Source organism: Triturus cristatus, chromosome 1_2 (genome assembly GCF_964204655.1).
Source record: "Triturus cristatus chromosome 1_2, aTriCri1.1, whole genome shotgun sequence".
Taxonomy (NCBI): Eukaryota; Metazoa; Chordata; class Amphibia; order Caudata; family Salamandridae; genus Triturus; species Triturus cristatus.
In genome coordinates, this window is record NC_140580.1 from 889,857,513 (window position 1) to 889,875,397 (window position 17,885).

At 44.4% G+C, this 17,885-nt stretch overlaps 1 protein-coding gene across 1 annotated transcript in view; it reads right to left on the reverse strand.

The window, feature by feature from the left end:
• Positions 1–17,885, reverse strand: part of LOC146868232 (ATPase family AAA domain-containing protein 3-A) — a 347,678-nt gene that overhangs the window by 50,560 nt on the left and 279,233 nt on the right. Inside the window, exon 14 of the mRNA XM_085609537.1 lies at positions 1,591–1,758. Within this exon, the coding sequence (XP_085465663.1) occupies positions 1,591–1,758 (168 nt within the window). The remainder of the gene's footprint in view (positions 1–1,590; positions 1,759–17,885) is intronic.

The following is a 17,885-nucleotide window of genomic DNA, read 5'->3' on the forward strand; positions in this document are numbered from 1 at the left end:
TCTGGGGATGGGCGACAAAATTCTTTTGCTGCTCGTCGAGCTTGTGCTGTCATTTTTCAAGCACGAGCCTGTCGGTGTGGACTGTTGAGGCCAGTTTCAGAGCAGACTACGTTTTTGGCGACGATCGCTCCTAGGATGCGGATGGGACCTTAAGCTTCAAAGTTGGCTTGGACGCTTCGGTGCCGATGTCTTTCTTTGGACTCAAAGACTGATTGGGGTTGGATCCCATCTCTGCCATGATGCCCTACGTTAATGTTGACCGGAGCTAGCTGGCAGCGGAACACTTTTGGGGGGCGGTGGTTTGTGCATGGGACTAGATGCCCAACTCTCATGTGGGCAGTGCTCCACCTCAGTGTGTGGCTGCTTGTGTGGTTTGTGTGTCAAGAGTACTCACGACTCTCGGCGTCATCTTGGTGCGTGGGCCGGTGCGGAGGGAAGTAGACAGAGTGCAGAGTGGTTTGGGCTCCGAGGAGTTGGGAGGTTTGAAGCAAATGACCCCCGGGCTGGGTTGATGGGCGTAGACACCTGCCGAACCAGTGTCCTCTTCTTAGGCTTTGAGTGGATCATCTTCACTGAAGATGTCTGGCATTTCCTTGATGGATCGTTGGGTCTTGGGCTGAGCATCTGTCTCTTCGCTGTCAAAGGGTCTTTTTGCACCTAAAGGTAAGGAAGGAGGTGGGGCAGGCGTCGTCGTGCTCTGGAGAAAGACACAAATTGCATACCTCGGAGTCTTCCGAAGCGCGCTGAGGGAGAAGAAGCAGGAATGACAGAAGAGTTTTTCCAGATGAAGGCATAGGAGAAGATCAGGTGCTGGGAAAGTCGAGTTCTGGAGCTACATCAAAACACTTCTGAACCAGATGGTGGACAAAAAAAATCTCCTCAATGGAGCTGATGCCCATGCGCATTGCCAACTAAGGACAGAGTTATTTTATCGTGTGACTCGAAAGACTTCTTCGAATAAAAAACAAGCTGTGAACATCCAAGCTCAACACTAGACGTTAGGAGTATGCAGAGCATGTGTATCTACAGCCACACATGCTATGAACATAAAGTTCCAAACACAGATACTGCCATGTACTTCTACGTTGCCCACACCTAAACCGTAAAAAAATAAAATGCATAGCAGAGCAAACAAAGTGTTAGTGGACCCATTATTAGCCTTTGCCCAAGCAGGTACATTTCAGTCAGATCCAAGACGAGCAGCAGGGTGTAGACCCGATATCACTGCTTCTCATAAGTAACAAAACATCAGCATGAAAACAACCTAGACTGTTAATATCAAGTCTGAGGTAAGCTAGCAAAGGTATCCTCTGTTCCACCAGTTACAGGCTGCTGATGTGGCAGAATACAAAGACCTCTTTAAAAGTTTTTCAGGATCAGACTAAAGAACGCTGCAGTTCAGTAAGAGACATCCCCAGGTACACACCTTCATTAGGCATTCTAGTTCTTACAAGGAGAAGGCCTTCATCTCACTTCAAAGAAAAACCCTTATTTACTTACAAAACTCTAAAGTTAATGCACCATTTCTAAAAACAAGCAGCCACCCTCTTCACTGTAAAAATATTTTGGAGGTCCCAAGCAAGCACTTACTGTTTTCCCTCCGTGGCTGGCTGGAGCACATACTTGTCGAAGTAGAGCCTGACTAGTCGCTCCCGCTCAGGCAACTGTGGGAGAGCAAAGTTCACAATTTCATCGATTCGGTCATTGATGGCCCAGTCAAATTGCTCAGGTTGGTTACTGGCTAAGACTAGCATAAACCTAGCAAGGATACAAAAAAGAACCAAGTTAAAAGTTTTGTAATGCAACATTTGGCGAATATACACATGCAGGTGTTTACACTGAAAATGGTTCTTGCTGTGCTTTGATAATACCATAATTCCCATTAACCTGCTGTATAATCGTAATGCCCCAGTTTGGTTGTCGTGGTTGAAAGGGGGCGAGGCAGTTGATTGACTTAATCTTAAAAAACTGCTGGGTAGGTAATTTTGCAGAGAAGACACATGGAAGGATCGAAACAAGTAAGTTTTTATGAGCTTCTGTCCCCTTGGAGGAATGATCTCTAAACAGATGCTCCTGACCGTGAATTCTTCGAAGCATAGCTTTTCCTACATGGGAAGTATTTTAACTCCCAACCATCTAACAGTGGAGTCTTGTGCTTGAGAGAGGGCTGACGTCATTATACAATCCAGGAAAGGGTCATGCTGACGGAAGAAAGTCATTTAAGCTAAGAAAACGAAAGTTTGAATATTGTCAGACTAAAATAAGCCTGTTTTTGTTCCCTATTACGGATGAATTTATATCATTTAGTAAAGCAGGAACAAGCTGTGGAATGAACCTGCTTCCTTGCTGCTTTGTAGTAAACATTTAGGCACCTAAAAATTATATTCAGGGAGAAGAATTGTAAAGTAGGTGTATTAAAAAAACTGCACACAGTACGGACTACAAAGGTGCAGGTATAGAATCTTCCAAATGAAGCAAGGCGGCGGCGAATCAGAAGAGCCAAACACACAATTTCTTGTCCAACAACCATAAACTGCAGAAGTTCAACTAAGCTGGCTCTGAATGGGGTACACCTAACCTTATAGAAACCTACAAAGGGGTGGGAGAATCCAGGGGTCAGTTCAAAGGGATGCCCGAATACAACAACTGCTCTAACCCTAAAGGAAAATAAGGGTGGCACTCAATAGCAAGCAGACAGGTCTAGTCAAACATTTGCTACTACAAATAGGGAATGGCACAGCAAATACATAATTGCTGTATGCATCCAGTATGAGCAAAAGGCAAAATCACAACCACAGCTTTCAATAGTCGAACAATAAACAGCCTGTATCTACATACAGTAATCAGCACAGAAAACACAAAGCATGCAGAAGCAATGCCTGCAGCACAAGAGCTCAATGTAGTTAGTGGTCAACAAATGTACATGATCTTTAATCTAGAAGCAAGTTATGTGAGCAAACCATGACTGCCATGTGCTTTGCATATACTGCGAAAACCAACAGCATGCCTATAATGTATTTACCATAAGAACCAGATATTTATCTATGGCAATGATATTTCTGGTGGTATACTATCTACCTGCTGATTCCTTGCCTTAAGAATATACCAGATGCTAGAGTAGATCTGCAAATTCTGCAACAGTTCTTTTGCACCAGTAGGTTCCAAGTCAAGAAAATAATCATGTTCAAGCTCCTCACACATGCCTACAAAGCTCTCCATGACACAGGACAGGCACATCTGAACCACCGCCTCTTATTCCACAAACTCGCCAGACATTTCCACTCCGCCCAACTGGGCCTGGCCACAGTCCCACGGATCAACAAGACTAGAGCAGACACCTAAAACACCCTGCCTCTCCACATCAAGCAATCTCCGTCGCTGACCCAATTCAGGAAGGATCTCAAGACCTGGCTCTTCTAATGCCACCACGGTACCAAATCTTTTTTTGTACAAGCCCTTAGAGGCTGCGTTGAGGCCACCAGTACTTAAACTGTGGTTATGCAGTGTGACAATATCATTTTGAACTTGATAAATGTGATTAGTAGACTGACCTTTCCTCGGACAAGGGAGGCAGGCAGGATTGGTGTGGAATGTGCAGGTTAAAAGTCTTCACCAGAAAAATTGATAACAAAAGGTTGGTAGCATGTTCTGCTCAAATATATTTTTAACTGAAGATTCCTCTCGCTTAGAACAGACACCACAGCAATGCCCATCCAAGGAGGCGGGTTTTAGGAAACAGTCAGACCACAAAATCCTAAAGCACAAAACAAGCTAAAAAAAAAATCTCTTCACACATCAAAATCCAAGCAGCAATGATTGGTCAACATGTAAACAGATACCCATGTAACTGCACAAATTATTTCGGAGATAGGCCCCTGGACAATGCCAAAGTATTCACTTTTGCTCTAGTTTTCACTTTTGCTCTAGTAAAGAGAGCTTCAATACCTACTGGGGGCTCCTTTTTGGCAACAGATCTTAACACCAAGAACAACGCACCTAGACAGACTCCTCTTCTAGTCAGCTTAGCCCTTCTTATTGCCTACAAAACCCACATAAGAGCTGATCATTGTGTTGAAAATCACTTGTCTTGTTAAAAACAAAAGAAGACGGTTTTCCGAGGATACATCCTATGTAGCCTCTTATTAAAATCAAAGTGGACTGTTCTGTGAGGATCCATTCCGTGTAACCTCTCATCCTCATTGGTGGTATTCCGTGGGGGATAGAAAGTGGGTAGTGTGATGGACTGACCCACATAATATGGTGTGAACACCTCAGGTAGAATATAGGTCTTAATTCTCAAAAACCAGCTCATGTGAATGGGGACTGGACTTGCAGCTCACCGACATGCTGATCATGATGGTCATGAAAAAAGCAGTCTTCCTTGTCAAAAGCCGTAATTAGCAGCTGTGTATCAGTTCACATGGAGCCCCTATCAAGAAAGTCACAACCAAGTTTATGTCCCAAGGAGGCATAATAAAGGTAGAATTAGGAAACCTGACAGACACTCCAAAAATTATTGGGGACTGAAATATAGAGGACTGATCTGACAAGCAAATTAAGCCTGGTAAAGCTGAAACATAACCTTGAATTACAACCAAAGTGCAACCTTGCTGGTCTAAAGAAAGGGCAAAGCTTAACAGATGAGAAAGGTGTGTGTTCAGAGTCTCAAAGGCCACCACAGTGCACCAAGAAACAAAACTGTTCCACTGCCCGGCATAGACCATGTTAAGGGCAACATGCTTATAGGATAACATCAACTACTCCTAGCGGTAGCTGAATGAGCTCAAATGTCCATGCTTAATCTTGAGGTATGAAGATGAAGGCTCTGGAGGTTGAGGTGCATCACCTGCCACTTTGAATGTAAAAGAAGGTCAGACTTTAGCAGTAGCGTGACGGGGTGAGGCAGATACAGTTGCAGGAGGAGTGCATACCATACCTTTCATGTCTAGTACAGGGCAAACCATAATCCATTATAACTAGCGGTGAAGCAAGTTCCTCCAATATTGAGGAATCAAGGAAGGGGGAAAATCCTTGTCAAACAAAACGCCTCCCGAAGGAGCCTCACAAAGGAAACTGCAGGTAGTAAGAATTCTCACTGGAGTGGTGTCCCAGAGGGTAAAAGAAAAAAACATTTTACTTACCTGTAACTCTTGTTCTCCAGTATTGGTACCTTTTCATAGATTCACATGCTTGAATCATCCCCGTCGTCGAAGTGGGAACCCAACGGTACATTCTAAAGCAGTAGGAGTAGTATACATAGCTTGCAATGGCAAAAGATATTGACTTTTGTAGCTTATCTACATCATTTATACATAACCAAACTCCAGCCAATAGCACCCTTTAGAACACTCCCAATAGAGGCATCTTCCCTCAGATTTCAAAGCACTAGTGCAAATAGTCACCAGTTGTCAAGAAAGAGAGCCTCAAAAGGGAGGAGGGTGGTTTACATTTGAATCTATGAAAGACACTAACACAGGAGAATGAGAGTTACAGTTAACAAGTGTTTCTCTCCAGTATTGGATCTTTCATAGATTCACATGCTGGAGTCAGAATAGTTAGCAGTGATATAACATGTATTGTAAAATAATGCTATATAACCCAAAAGCGGATGGTAGGTACAAATATATATATATATATATATATATATATATATATATATATATATATATATATATATATATACACACACACACACACACACACACATACACATATATATTTTTTATTTTACAGAGTTCTATATAGCGCAAACTTGACCCGAATCGGGTATCAGAGCGCTTTACATAGCACCAATTGCATTACATGAGGACACATTCATTTTTGTTAGGCACGGGGAGATTAAGTGTTTTGCCCAGAATCACAGGATGTTCAGCGTCACTGCTGAGACTCAAGCCCAATTCCTCAGATTCGAGGTCGACCGCCCTAGCCTTTATTATATATATATATATATATATATATATATATATATATATATATATATATATATATATATATATATATATATATATATATATATATATATATATATATATATATATACTGCGCCGAATCTAGGCAATAATGTTGGGTGAACGTATGTAGGAAAGTAGGATCTGCTTTCCTGGTTACCCCCACTTTTTGCTGGTGTTATTCCCTGAATTTGATAGTGGTATGTACTTTAGTACCTTCCCAATTGGCTGATGGTGTACCCAGGTTAAGTCCCTATTATATGGTACTAAGGTACCCAGGGCATAGGTACACCAGGTGTCTCCCATGGGCTGCAGCATGTATAATGCCACCCATGGGAGACCACTGAAATAGGTATAAGTTTCCTTATATCTGAGGTCACTGCACTTAAAACCTATGTAAGGAGAAAGGCCATTGGCCAAGGGATGCTAATTGTCCTAGGGCCAGCAATAAGGAAGCTGCTACCATTGCCCCTAAGGCAACTAGCCCCTGAGCACCAGTACAAGTGGTAGTACAGGTCCCAAGGGATTCAGAGGGTTAACCTTGGGTTATGAAGTGGGTTCCGGCCTAGTCCGAACACCCACTCAGGCCGTCCTGGTCTGTGACAGTGGCATGGATATTGCCACTTTACTTGTAAGTCCCACTAACTTGGGCAAGTATAGACAACAGCCTTTGATTGATGGAAAAGAAGCTAGGGCTTACAGTGACACAGGGGCCAGTCTCACAATGGTGACAGAGAAACTTGTGTCCCCTGAACAGATCATGCTTGGTTAGCAGTACCAAGTGACCAATGCCAGCAATGTCAGGACTGATCACTTCTCAGTAGTTGTTAATCTCAGTTGGGGAGGGGTAACTGGCCCTAAAAGAGTTGTGGTTTCTCCAGACCTACTTATAGATTGTTTGTTGGGCAATGATTTAGAAACTTCAGCCTGGTCTGAAGTGGAATTCAGGACGCATGCAGAGATGATGGGAATCTCTGCCAGTGCATTTGCTGACACCAGGGCTCAGGCCAAACAGCTAAGCACTGAGGGAGCACAGGATCCTAAACAAATGGATCAGATGGCTCCTAACTCCCAGTGAGAGTCAGTCTCCTGAGAGAGAAGATCTCAGTTCCTGTGAAGGAACTGCCCCAGAGGAACTTGGGCCTGACAACGCAGGTTTCTTGGGGGCAGGGGGTTCCCTAAGGAGGCCTTAACAGACTTCATGTCTAGTTAGATCAATGCCACGTGGAAAGAGTGTGGAGTAAATTACACGTTGAAATTTGGTGCCCTCCTTGCATACTCCAGTTGGAACCTGTTCAGGGAGCTGTTGGGTCCCACTCTGGCGCGAAACTGGATAAAGGACATGGGAGTATCGTTCTCTCTGTCCAGCCCCTCCTCTGGAAGGGATCCCAGAATTTTCCCAACCCTTTCAATAGGGTACTTAAAGGCTTACCTGTGGGTGGCTCTTCAAATTCGTTGTGGCACAGGATTCAGATCCGAAACCACTTCAACTTCAACCCTGCGGGCACCTGGGACTTCATCTGGAACAGAGACTGCATCAAGGAAGACTTCTGCTGCTCCTGTTCTCGTCGTCCCTCCAGTCTTCTGCGTCATCCGTGCCTGTGCTTAATCCAGGTTCTTCTCCAGGCATGTGGGCATCAAAGACACCTGAAATAATGTCCCTTGGAGTGAAGGAGTCACTTCCTGCATCTGCAGGCACTGCAAAAAAGCTGACTGGTCTGCTGCCCCTGAGGTCCTACGGACTCCGAAAGGCTCAGCAACACAGGTGGTAGTTCTGCAACTCCCTCAAGGACTGCACTTCCCCGCAAGTTTGAGACCAGTATCCCTCGCCGGAACCGCTGGAACAGAACCCCTATGGAGCGTGTCGACTTGCAGTTGTCATGGCTTGTTGACTCTGTCCTCCAGAGATCTTCGGGCTACAAAAAGCTCCAGACTCCAGCATCTCTCCCTGACAAGATCTTCGTCCTCACTGCATCCTCGGCACTGTGGGCCTGCATCTTTGGTGAGCTGCTTGAGGTCCTCTTACGACTCCTGTGCCTTTGGCCTGTGGGTCCTCTTAAGGGTCTTCTTTGGCTTCAGTGGGCTACCCTGCTTGCTCGGGTCAAGCTCTGACTATCCTGCACTTAGAAAGTCCCTCACACCTTGCTGGTCTCAACGCTGCACCTTTTCATTTCCCACGTCTGCTGCTGCTGCCGAAGCTTATGGGTGCTCCCGCCCGACCACGACCCCCTGGTTCTTGACTTCCGACGTGGGACAGCTCATGAACAGCCCCTGGTCTTCCACAGCGTCGCCTGGTCCTCACTGATGCAGCGACAAGGTCATCATTCATGCATCTTCCGTCATCGGTGGTCATTAGTCTTCAGTGCCTCCTGGTCCTTCCAAAGTGGCATAGACTGTCCCCTCTGCTAGCAGGTACTCCTCTCCAAGAACCAATTCTTGGATTCCAACAGACTCATTCACCTTCTTCGCCAGAGGCATCTTCACTGAAGTCCTCTATTGTGATCTACTGCGGTTTCGGACGTTTATTCGCACCTATGCACCAGGCTTCCCTGGTGTAGGTATCCTGGTTCCTGGAGTATCCATGGGTGGGGTGACTCTCCAACCTTCCATCTTCCACAGGGTTTCTTCAGGGTTCACTGGGAAGGGTCCTTCTTCGCAACTGCAACATTCCCATGGACTTGCATTGAGTTCGCTGCTGTGTTTCCACTATGTATACAGCCTCCGTGGGGTTCCTGTGTACTCGGGTGGTCCCTTGTGTCCACAACTATTCTGAGTCTTCTGGTCCAAGTCTCACCTTCGGTCGCAGTTCGCATTCCACTACTTTAGTATATGGTTTGGTCTCCCCCTGGAGACCACGGTGTATTTGTGCTTACTTACCCGTTTCCATTTGAAAAATTGTGTCTATTGTGTTCATATCTCCGGGTAGGAGAAATATCAATGTGTTGGTGAGGGTATATAATAAATATAACTATTTTTTATAACTACACTGTGTGGTTCTTTTTCGTTTAACCTACACTATATGATTAGTTCTGGTAAAACATGCAGCTTAACACCTTCTGGACAAAGCCTGAAGGCTGATCTCCACAGCTACTTAGAGAGTTTTCTATGGTTGTCTAAGACCACTAAAATCACCATAAGGGTTGGCTGGATTAGTGCAAGATGCACCCTTATTTCAGTTACGCACCATATACTAAGCCAGCCTCCTACAACGTATGCCTGCTTTGCCATTTTGCAGCACGTCATATACTCTCAGTAGGTACTCCAGCAAACAGGGCTGCAGTTGTAGAGACTGCCCTGGTCGAGTGTGTCTCAGCATTACTTCTTAAGGCCAACTGGCCTTAGAATGGCTGCTGAGATCCATCTTGCTATCGCAGCTTTAGAAACCAGACCTCGCTTGATATGGTTTCCATATGCCACGAATATTTGGTCTGTAGCAGCTTTGTGCGATTCAAACAGAACTTCAAACACCTTTTTATGTCAACGGTATGCAAAGCTCTTTCTACAGGTGTGTGCGAATCTGGGAAAAAGTCTTGAGCACAACAGGTTCGTTGAGAAGGAAATCTTCTGGAACTTAAGGTATTAACTTGGGTTTCGTTCCAACAGAACCACAGTGTTACTTTTTAATTGTAATAAAGGTTCATTTATTGTGAAAGCCTGGAGTCAGTTTACTTTTGTGGAAATAAGAGCCAAAAGCAAAGCAACTTTCTACGTTAGGAATTTGAATAGTGCCCTGTGAATAGGTTTAAAAGGGCTCTTAATTAGTTGTGACAATACTGTGTTCAGTTGCCAGGTTGGTGGAGGTGATTTTATTGGAGGGAAAACCCTGAATAAGCCTTTAAGAAATTGCGAGATCAGTCTGTTAGACCACAGAGAAGAAGAACCTTATGTTCATCTGTATCTTGAGATGGCCACTAGGTACATTTTAATAGAAGAATGCACCAGGCCTGATCTGGCTAGAGAGAGAAGGTATGGCAAAACCTGTTCTGGAGGTGATGAAATCGGGTGAACGTTGGACTGCTGGCACCATGGGCAAAAACGCTTCAATTTCAGACGATAAGTTTTGTTTGTAGTGTCAGTTGTGGCTCTTGCCAAGATATCCCTTCAGTCCTCTGGGATATTTAGGTGTTGCAGCTCATGGTTTTCAGGAGCCAGGCCGATAAATGCAGAGAAGTTGGGTTTGGAATAAGAACCTACTTGCGGGTCATTGAGAGCAAATCCTTTCAGGCTCAAGCTGAATGTGATTGTCTTCTGATAACAGTTGAAGCTCCAGTGCGGTCTGGGCCACTGTGGTTCCCTTTTGATTTTCCTGACAAGCCTGGAAATGAGGGGAAAATCGTATGCATGGATCCCTATCTGATTGAAAATGCATTCCCCCACTACTCTTTTTGAGGGTCCCAGCTTGCGCAAAATCAGCATTTCCAGTTCTCTTAAGAAATAAAGAGTTCCAGGTTTGGCTTGCCCCATCTTTGGAATATGGTGTTTGGAATTCATTTAGCTCCCATTCTTGATAAAACCGATTTGTTCTGTCAAAGATGTCCGCCAAACTGTTGCTCACCCCTGGCAGATGTTCTGCTCTTATGGATACTTGGTGCGTTAATGCCCATTTCCATATATCCTGCGCCTTCAGAGACATAATCTGCGATCTTGTACCTCCTTTTTAGGGCTTGTGCCCTGCGTTGCAGTGCGAAGCACTGCTCGCGCAGGCGAGAGCCCTTTTGTCCGGGGTTTGAAAACGGACCCTGGAATCGCACACGCTCGTGCGTGTGCTTTTCCTTTTGGGTTCCGCTATTGGGCTTTGAGTGCGTGTTATTTTTAAATAGAGCACGCAATAGGCCAAAGGCGGGCGCTTTGCTCCACCCATGGCCTATTGGTGTCTGTTACGCGCACCAAAGCCCATGTGGTTTCAATTATCATGCCCAGACACGGGCGCGATAATTGCAAACATATGGTTTGCTGTGGCGCGCGCGCACCACTAGCGGGCGTGTTTTTTTTTTTTTTAAATATCGATCGCTTTCAGTGCCTCTTGTTTTTTTTCTGGGGGTCTTTGCTTGTTTTTATTCTGAGGAGTCAAATTCCCTGTAAATCCATGGAAATATTCCCGTCAAACACTTCCACAAAAGGGCCAACCTCTTCTTTAGACCCCATGACTTGAAAACTCCTTGTATGTCGGCTCATAAACAACACGTGTGATTCCGGGCAATGGTGGTTTAAATTGTTCGTCCAATACTCAAATCTTACACCCTTAACTCTTCCTGTTTATTTGAATATTTATGTAATCGTTTTTGATACAACACACTGAATTGCGTCAGAATGCCATACAATAAACGTTCATTGTGAGGATAAGATAATGTTCCTAACATCTGAGCGATAGTGTAAGCAGAATATATTATGTACTGTAGAAAGGAACGTGGACAATATATATGTTTTGCTTGTTCAAAATAGTGCACGCGTAGAACACCTTTTGGTAATACAAATCGCAAAGACACACCTGTTCCGATTTTTCTTTTTTAATAGCGGAGAACATTGAATCAGGCACAAGACAGTATTTTGCCCCAACAGCTTTTTGTACATGCTTCAGTGCAGCACAATGGGAAGGCCTGGTTTTTGTTTAACCTCCACTACAACTTATGAAAGAAAGAACGAATAAATAAACACTAATATATTAGCGACAGGACGAAGGACGCCAGATGAGATTTTGAAAGTGTCGAGCATCTCTGACTGACAGTGACCAGGCATTAGATCCACGCAGAAGGGAGAAGAATCTCATCAGATGTTAAAGTTAGAAAGCACCCAGGAATAGTCTCTGGAAACGGCCTGGCCCGCCTGCAAATACACTATGCAGGTTATGCAGTAAGTGACACCACATTAGGAATACATAAACCGGTCAATAAACATTCACGTCCAGCAGGAGTGCAATCTGCAGGGGTCAAGCCTGTTTTTAAGCAAGACGTCTGCCTGCTCAGAAGACATGGCAGACTGCCCCATGTTAGGTGCTGCACGCATCGTTTTTGTCAGAAATATGTATTGAAGTGTGATCATTGAAAATTTCACTGCAATCCCCAATCTTTCTTGGAAAAAAAAAAAAGATGGGCTGGACTCAAACGAAGCCCAAAGATCACACATTGCAATACCAATTAAATGCTATATTTCCATGTGTTAACTAAAATAATTGGCAGAGAAAGAGGGAAACCAACCTCAAATAGTCAAATGTAGCACATTCCACAACAATTAGCTTCTCAAATCATTATAATCTTCTACGTATATTGTGGAAAAGGATTTGTCTCTGCTCATATGGAAGAAATATCTCTAAATGTAAAGTTTGCCTACATGACATCTCTAACATGGAATATGACCTGGTCTCCAACCTTTTCTGTAGTGAGAGCCACTTCTGATCAGTGAAAATCATTGTGATATCCTGAAGTCTAAACAACTTGCACATTGATACCAGACACCCCCACGCCCAGCTTCATTGACTTTAAGCCTAATTAATGGCCATAAAGCCAGATACTATGGTTTCAACGAAATACTTTGACTAGGGGCACTATGACAGGACAGCTATGTGTGTGAGTGAGAGTGTCGTCTTTCGGGATGTATGAACATGTGTGCATATGAATGGTATATATTTGTGAGCCTGTGTCATATGTACTTCAGCACACAACATACCTTTTTACCATATATGGCACCTTTACTGCATAACACAAAGATACAATGATTTTTTTTAAATGGGAAAAATCTAAGGTGCTGAAAAACGTTCTGCAAATGTTCAGAATATGGAACATGTCTCTGCACTTTAAATTTTTTTCCATTTAAAAAAATTCCAGTATTTTTCAGTTATACTTGTGGTATGGTGTCTACTGGCCACTGGGAGTAAGGGGCTTGCTGTTTGTACATTCAATACTTTGAAATGGGAGAAAATCAGGTCCTGCTATCTGCATCCTGAAGACAATAATGTAAAATAAACACAGACTTCTCTTAACTTTAAAAGGAAAATATGATCTTGTGCTTATTTAAAAATGAACTCAAGGCTGCGAGTTACTCTGAAGGTGTCTGGGAGCTACTGGTAGCTCGCGATCCACTGGTTGGAGATACCTGCCTGGAGAATTATTGGAAATTATAATGTCTTACTGTTGCTTTCTAGGCTCAGACTATAGTGAAGCCGGGTTCCAAAGAGTTTAGGTCTGGCAGTTGTATCAAGGTTTGTGGCTAGGCCACACAACCCAATTTTTCTGCTGTGCTTCAGTTCAACAGAGCAAAAGAAAAGTGCAGTAACTTCTCCCACCCATGTTAAGGTCTCGCCTACAGGCAGTTTTAGCAACTGCTTTCAAAAGACGTATTGTGGACAATACAAATACCTACACTAGTCTGTGCGTCTGCCAATTGCTTATCATTGGTTTGCTTTTTTTGTGTGCAATTTCATTAACTTGATTCTTATTCAACAGGTTTCCTTCTTTTTCTTGTGTCTGTTACTTTCCTATAGCATAACTTCATTAGCATTCTTTTAATTGGATATCTTGTATCCTTCTTCCACTGCTTACATTCAGGGACTTTTTTTATCTTTATTTCATTGTAACCACTCCATGGAAGTATACGTGTTTGCTTGCTCTCTCCTGTGTGCTATCTACTTCAGACATGTACTCTGTGTTGTCCAAAATCCCAGTTTGCACGCTGCTTCCCAAACCCATCCCCAACGCATTCCCTCCTCTTGTTCATCACTTCTCTGTGGTGTTTACTTCCACATCCATTTTAAACAAGCATTTGCAATGCAATAGGTCTCGCATTTACACGAGTTTGAGCTATTGACCTTGCAAATGACAATGCCTTTTATTTTTGTTTTCGTTTTTAAAACATAAATGAAAGGCATGTCATTTACAATACTAAGAGCTTAAACTCGTGTAAATGCGAGACCTATTGCATTGCAAATGCTTGTTTGTTAAGGTAATGCATACTGGTCGTGTTTCCCGTTTGTATCAACAGTGATGACCCCAGTATTATTGGTAAGAAGGCTTGAAAGGAAAGAGAAATCACCAGAGTTCTAGGAAGTTTATATGCATTTTGGAAAGTGAGGGATTCCATTTGCCACTTATTTGAAGATCCTGTAGTTAGGCTCCCCAGCCCTACACAGAAGCATCTGTTGTAATTATGTACTCAGGAATTGGAGATAGGAACGTTAGTCCAGATGAGGGACTGTTGGGAGTTTTTCCACCAGGGAAGCACCACCCTCATAGCCAGTGTTATCTGAATGACAATGTCGAATGAGCCTCCTACCCGGACCCATTTTTTGTCCAACTGTTCCTGGAAAGGTCTTATTCTTGGACGAGCACAAGGCACTAGGAGAATGGCTGATGACATCAAGCCGAGAAGAGATTTGAAATGACTAGCAGAAATGGACTTTCTTTGTGAGAAAGTTTGAGCCAGTGTCATGAGTTTTGTTTGTCTGTCTGTGGACAAGAATGCTTTGTACTGTAACGTAACTAGTGCTGGGTACTGTGAATGTAAGAAACTTGCGATGCTTGGGATGGATAGGGATATGGAAATAAGCATCCTACAAATCCAGGCTTGCCATGAAAATCTCAGTGAATCCCATCCTCCCAAATGTAGTTCACTAGCGGGATTGCTCTAACTGTCTTTCTTGACTCTTCATTAAAATCATACAGGAAGGAATCTGATTGCTTCACTTCATTTAAATGATGTAGATAAGCTACACAATGCAATGTCTTTTGCCATTGTAAGCTATGTATACTCATTCTACTGCATTAGACTGTATTGTGGAGCTCCCACTTCGAAAATGGGGATAATTCAAGCATGTGAATCTATGAAAGACCCAATACTGGAGATTGATTGTACTGTCTTCGGGTGGAGACAACACGTGTGGTCGGTAAGATGAGACAGACTCAGGCTGCTGGCTCTCTTTTCAAGGAGCCAGCTAGAAAGTTGGAAACCAGTCAGCCTCTCTGCACATGAGCCTAATCCTACAGCGTCAACTCTTCATGCAAGCAGTCAAGAATCCACCCTGCACTGTTTGTTTACCTATATCACAGTTGTGTTATCTATGAGGATCTGCACAGACAGACTGACCACGAAAAAGAGGGAGGAAAGGCCTTCTGAGCCAAGCGAATTGCTGCAGTTTTAAGTATGTTGATATGAAATCTGTGGTCCGCGGGAGACCAGCTACTTCTGATCTAAAATTCCTTCAAATAGGCAACTCATCCTAAAGGGGACACATCTGTCACCACTAATGCCAGTGAGCAAAAGGACTTCCTACTGCACAGGTTTTCCTCTATCGAGGACCATTGGAGATCACAGTGGAGTCAAGGTAGATATTGAGGATGTCTGTTAGCTCGCTCCCCCTATTACAAAGGCAGCAGATGTAGACTCTACGGGAAAGCCTTGCACTAATTTGTATGAGTGACCAATAGAAAGCAAGAAGCCAGCAGGAGAGGAACCGTCAGAGCTGGAATAGGACCCTACCCAAACAGAATCATACCCCAAATCATCCGAGGAAGATCGGAAGCGCTGAGTATCGACCCCTATGAACAAGAGGCAATGAGAGGGCTCTAGGTTCTACTCAAAGACGGACGGAGAAGTCAAAGTTGCACAGCAGTGATACTGCAGCGTTCAATAGTTCTGACACCAAAAGCAGAGAGCACTCCCATCAGCAGTCCATTGTCCAGCTAAGGGAATATAGTTTCCCAGCCGCGTAGATGTCACAAAACCACCAGCACCACCTTGGTGAAGTCCCTGTGTACTTGTATTAAGCCAAATAGAACAATTGCAAATTCATAGTATGTGGAGCCTGACGCGAAACAAGTATCACCGGTGCAACTGCAGGATCGCTATATGGAAGAACACGTCCTGCAAATCGGGACACCATTCAATCTCCTAATTAACTGCACCAGAAGCAACTAAGTAAATGATAGCATCTTGAATTTATCCTTGAGGAGGAAGGATGCCAAAAACCCTGAAGTCCAGGTTAGGACACATACCGCCGTCCTTCTTGGGCACAGGTAAGTAGCAAGAGTAACATTCCTATCCAATATCCTGCTCTGAGACTAACTCCACCTCTTCTTTCTACAATAAGGGCTTGCCGTCCTACTGGAGGAAGCGACTGTGCTTGCCTGATTGGGCACATGTGACAGGAGAATGGGAGGGAAAACCTGTTGGAAAGGCAGAGCATGGCCCATCTTTCTGATCTCTAGAACAGACAGGCCCATTAGGATGGCCTGGCAGTCCTTCAAATGGTAACCTACCCTTTCTCCCACAGGCTTTATGTGATACTCTTTGGGAAAGCTAATACAACTTCCCGGAAGGTAACCACCCAGAGGACAAGGAGGAGGGCTGCTGGACCTGTGCGCTTCTGGATCTGCGACCGCCGCTGTACTGACTCAGCAACTTGTTTGGCTGCAGGACCTGGCACTGAGAAAATGGTAAGCCTTTAGAGTGTCCATGTAACATGTAGTAATGCTTGGTAAGGGAAGCCAGTCGCAAAGACCGACCTATTGACCAAACTTGCTTAAACTTCAAGGCCGAAACTGCCTTTTTGCCATCAAGGGAATGTCCATTAAGTTGGCCTGGAATTCCCCCAAAAAGACAGTCGAATATATCAAGGCATGACAATTGATAGAGACAAAAGATCCCATGGCCCTGGCAATTGAATGTATTAAAAACAGATTAGCTTTTAGGATCTATTTTTCCACGCCCTGTCCATCCTTGAATACCTCTGCGCAAATGACCTTGAGACTGTCCGTAAGGCTTGAAGTCACCATCTATTCCATGTCTCACAGCGTAGGTGTACATGTCCAATAGGCAAGCAGAGTTTATGGACCTGAGCAACAGATTCACTGAGAAGAACACTTTCTTACTCATGGCCTCTAATTGCTTAGACTCATAGTCTGGAGGCACACAGGGGAATGACCCAGGGTTTTGCTTTGGTAGGAAGACATCTGCACTACCAGGCTTTCCAGCTAATTATGGGAATGTGGAGTACAAGGCAGCCGGATCCTGTGGTGCCGGCTTATATCGGAGGGCAATCTTCTGGCACCGATGTGGGCTTGGCCTAATCTCCCTTGACGTGCTCCATCAGCATGTCCTTTAAAGGAAGCAGCACTTCTGAGCTAGTGCAGTTGGTTTGGAGGATCTCTAAGAACGGGTTTGTCTTTTTTTCTTCCATTGGTAGACAACTCTAGCACCTCCTCGGCTTTTTTGCCTGATTTACATATTGCTGGTCATCCTCTGTAGTGGCTCAGTAAGCAAAAAAATTAGAACTGGAACAAAGCCCTGAGTAAATTACATGCATTTCCAGTGGCGGCTGGTGGGGAACGTTGGCGAAGTTTCGTAGAAAAAAAAAGAAGAAAAGACGACTTTCACCGGTCACCAACTGAAGCCTCATCTTCGTCTTCGTTGTTTTCCTGGCTCCCGGCAGCACCCAGGCTCCCCTAAGCCAACCACAATGCTGCTGTCACCATGACAGCAGCATTGTGATTGGTCTGAGCGCCGTGGTTTCGACGCTGAGGTAGGGACTGACAGCCTGTGCATGTTCCCCACCCAGGCTGTGCATTACAGCTCAGCGGAGAACATGCTAAGTGCCCATGACGGTTTGGTTGGCCCAAGACAGCCGGCCATACCGCCATGGGCACTTAAGGTACAGCAACCAATCGTACTCGCTCTGGCGTCATGGGAGCCCAGCCCACCCGCCCTAACCTGGCAGCAAGATACTAAAAATATGATAACTTCTGGTATTATCATTTTAATTTTTCCTTTTACACTGCTCTAAGAGCTGTGGGACGACACTCCGCTACCGTAGCAGAGTATCCCCCCACTGGCATTACACCAATCACTTTGTTTTTTTCTGTATTGCCATCTAAAGCACATTATCCAAACTCACAACAAACTTCAGACATTAGTGGAAGTCACGTCACTAAGGAGGCCAAGGGAAAAGGC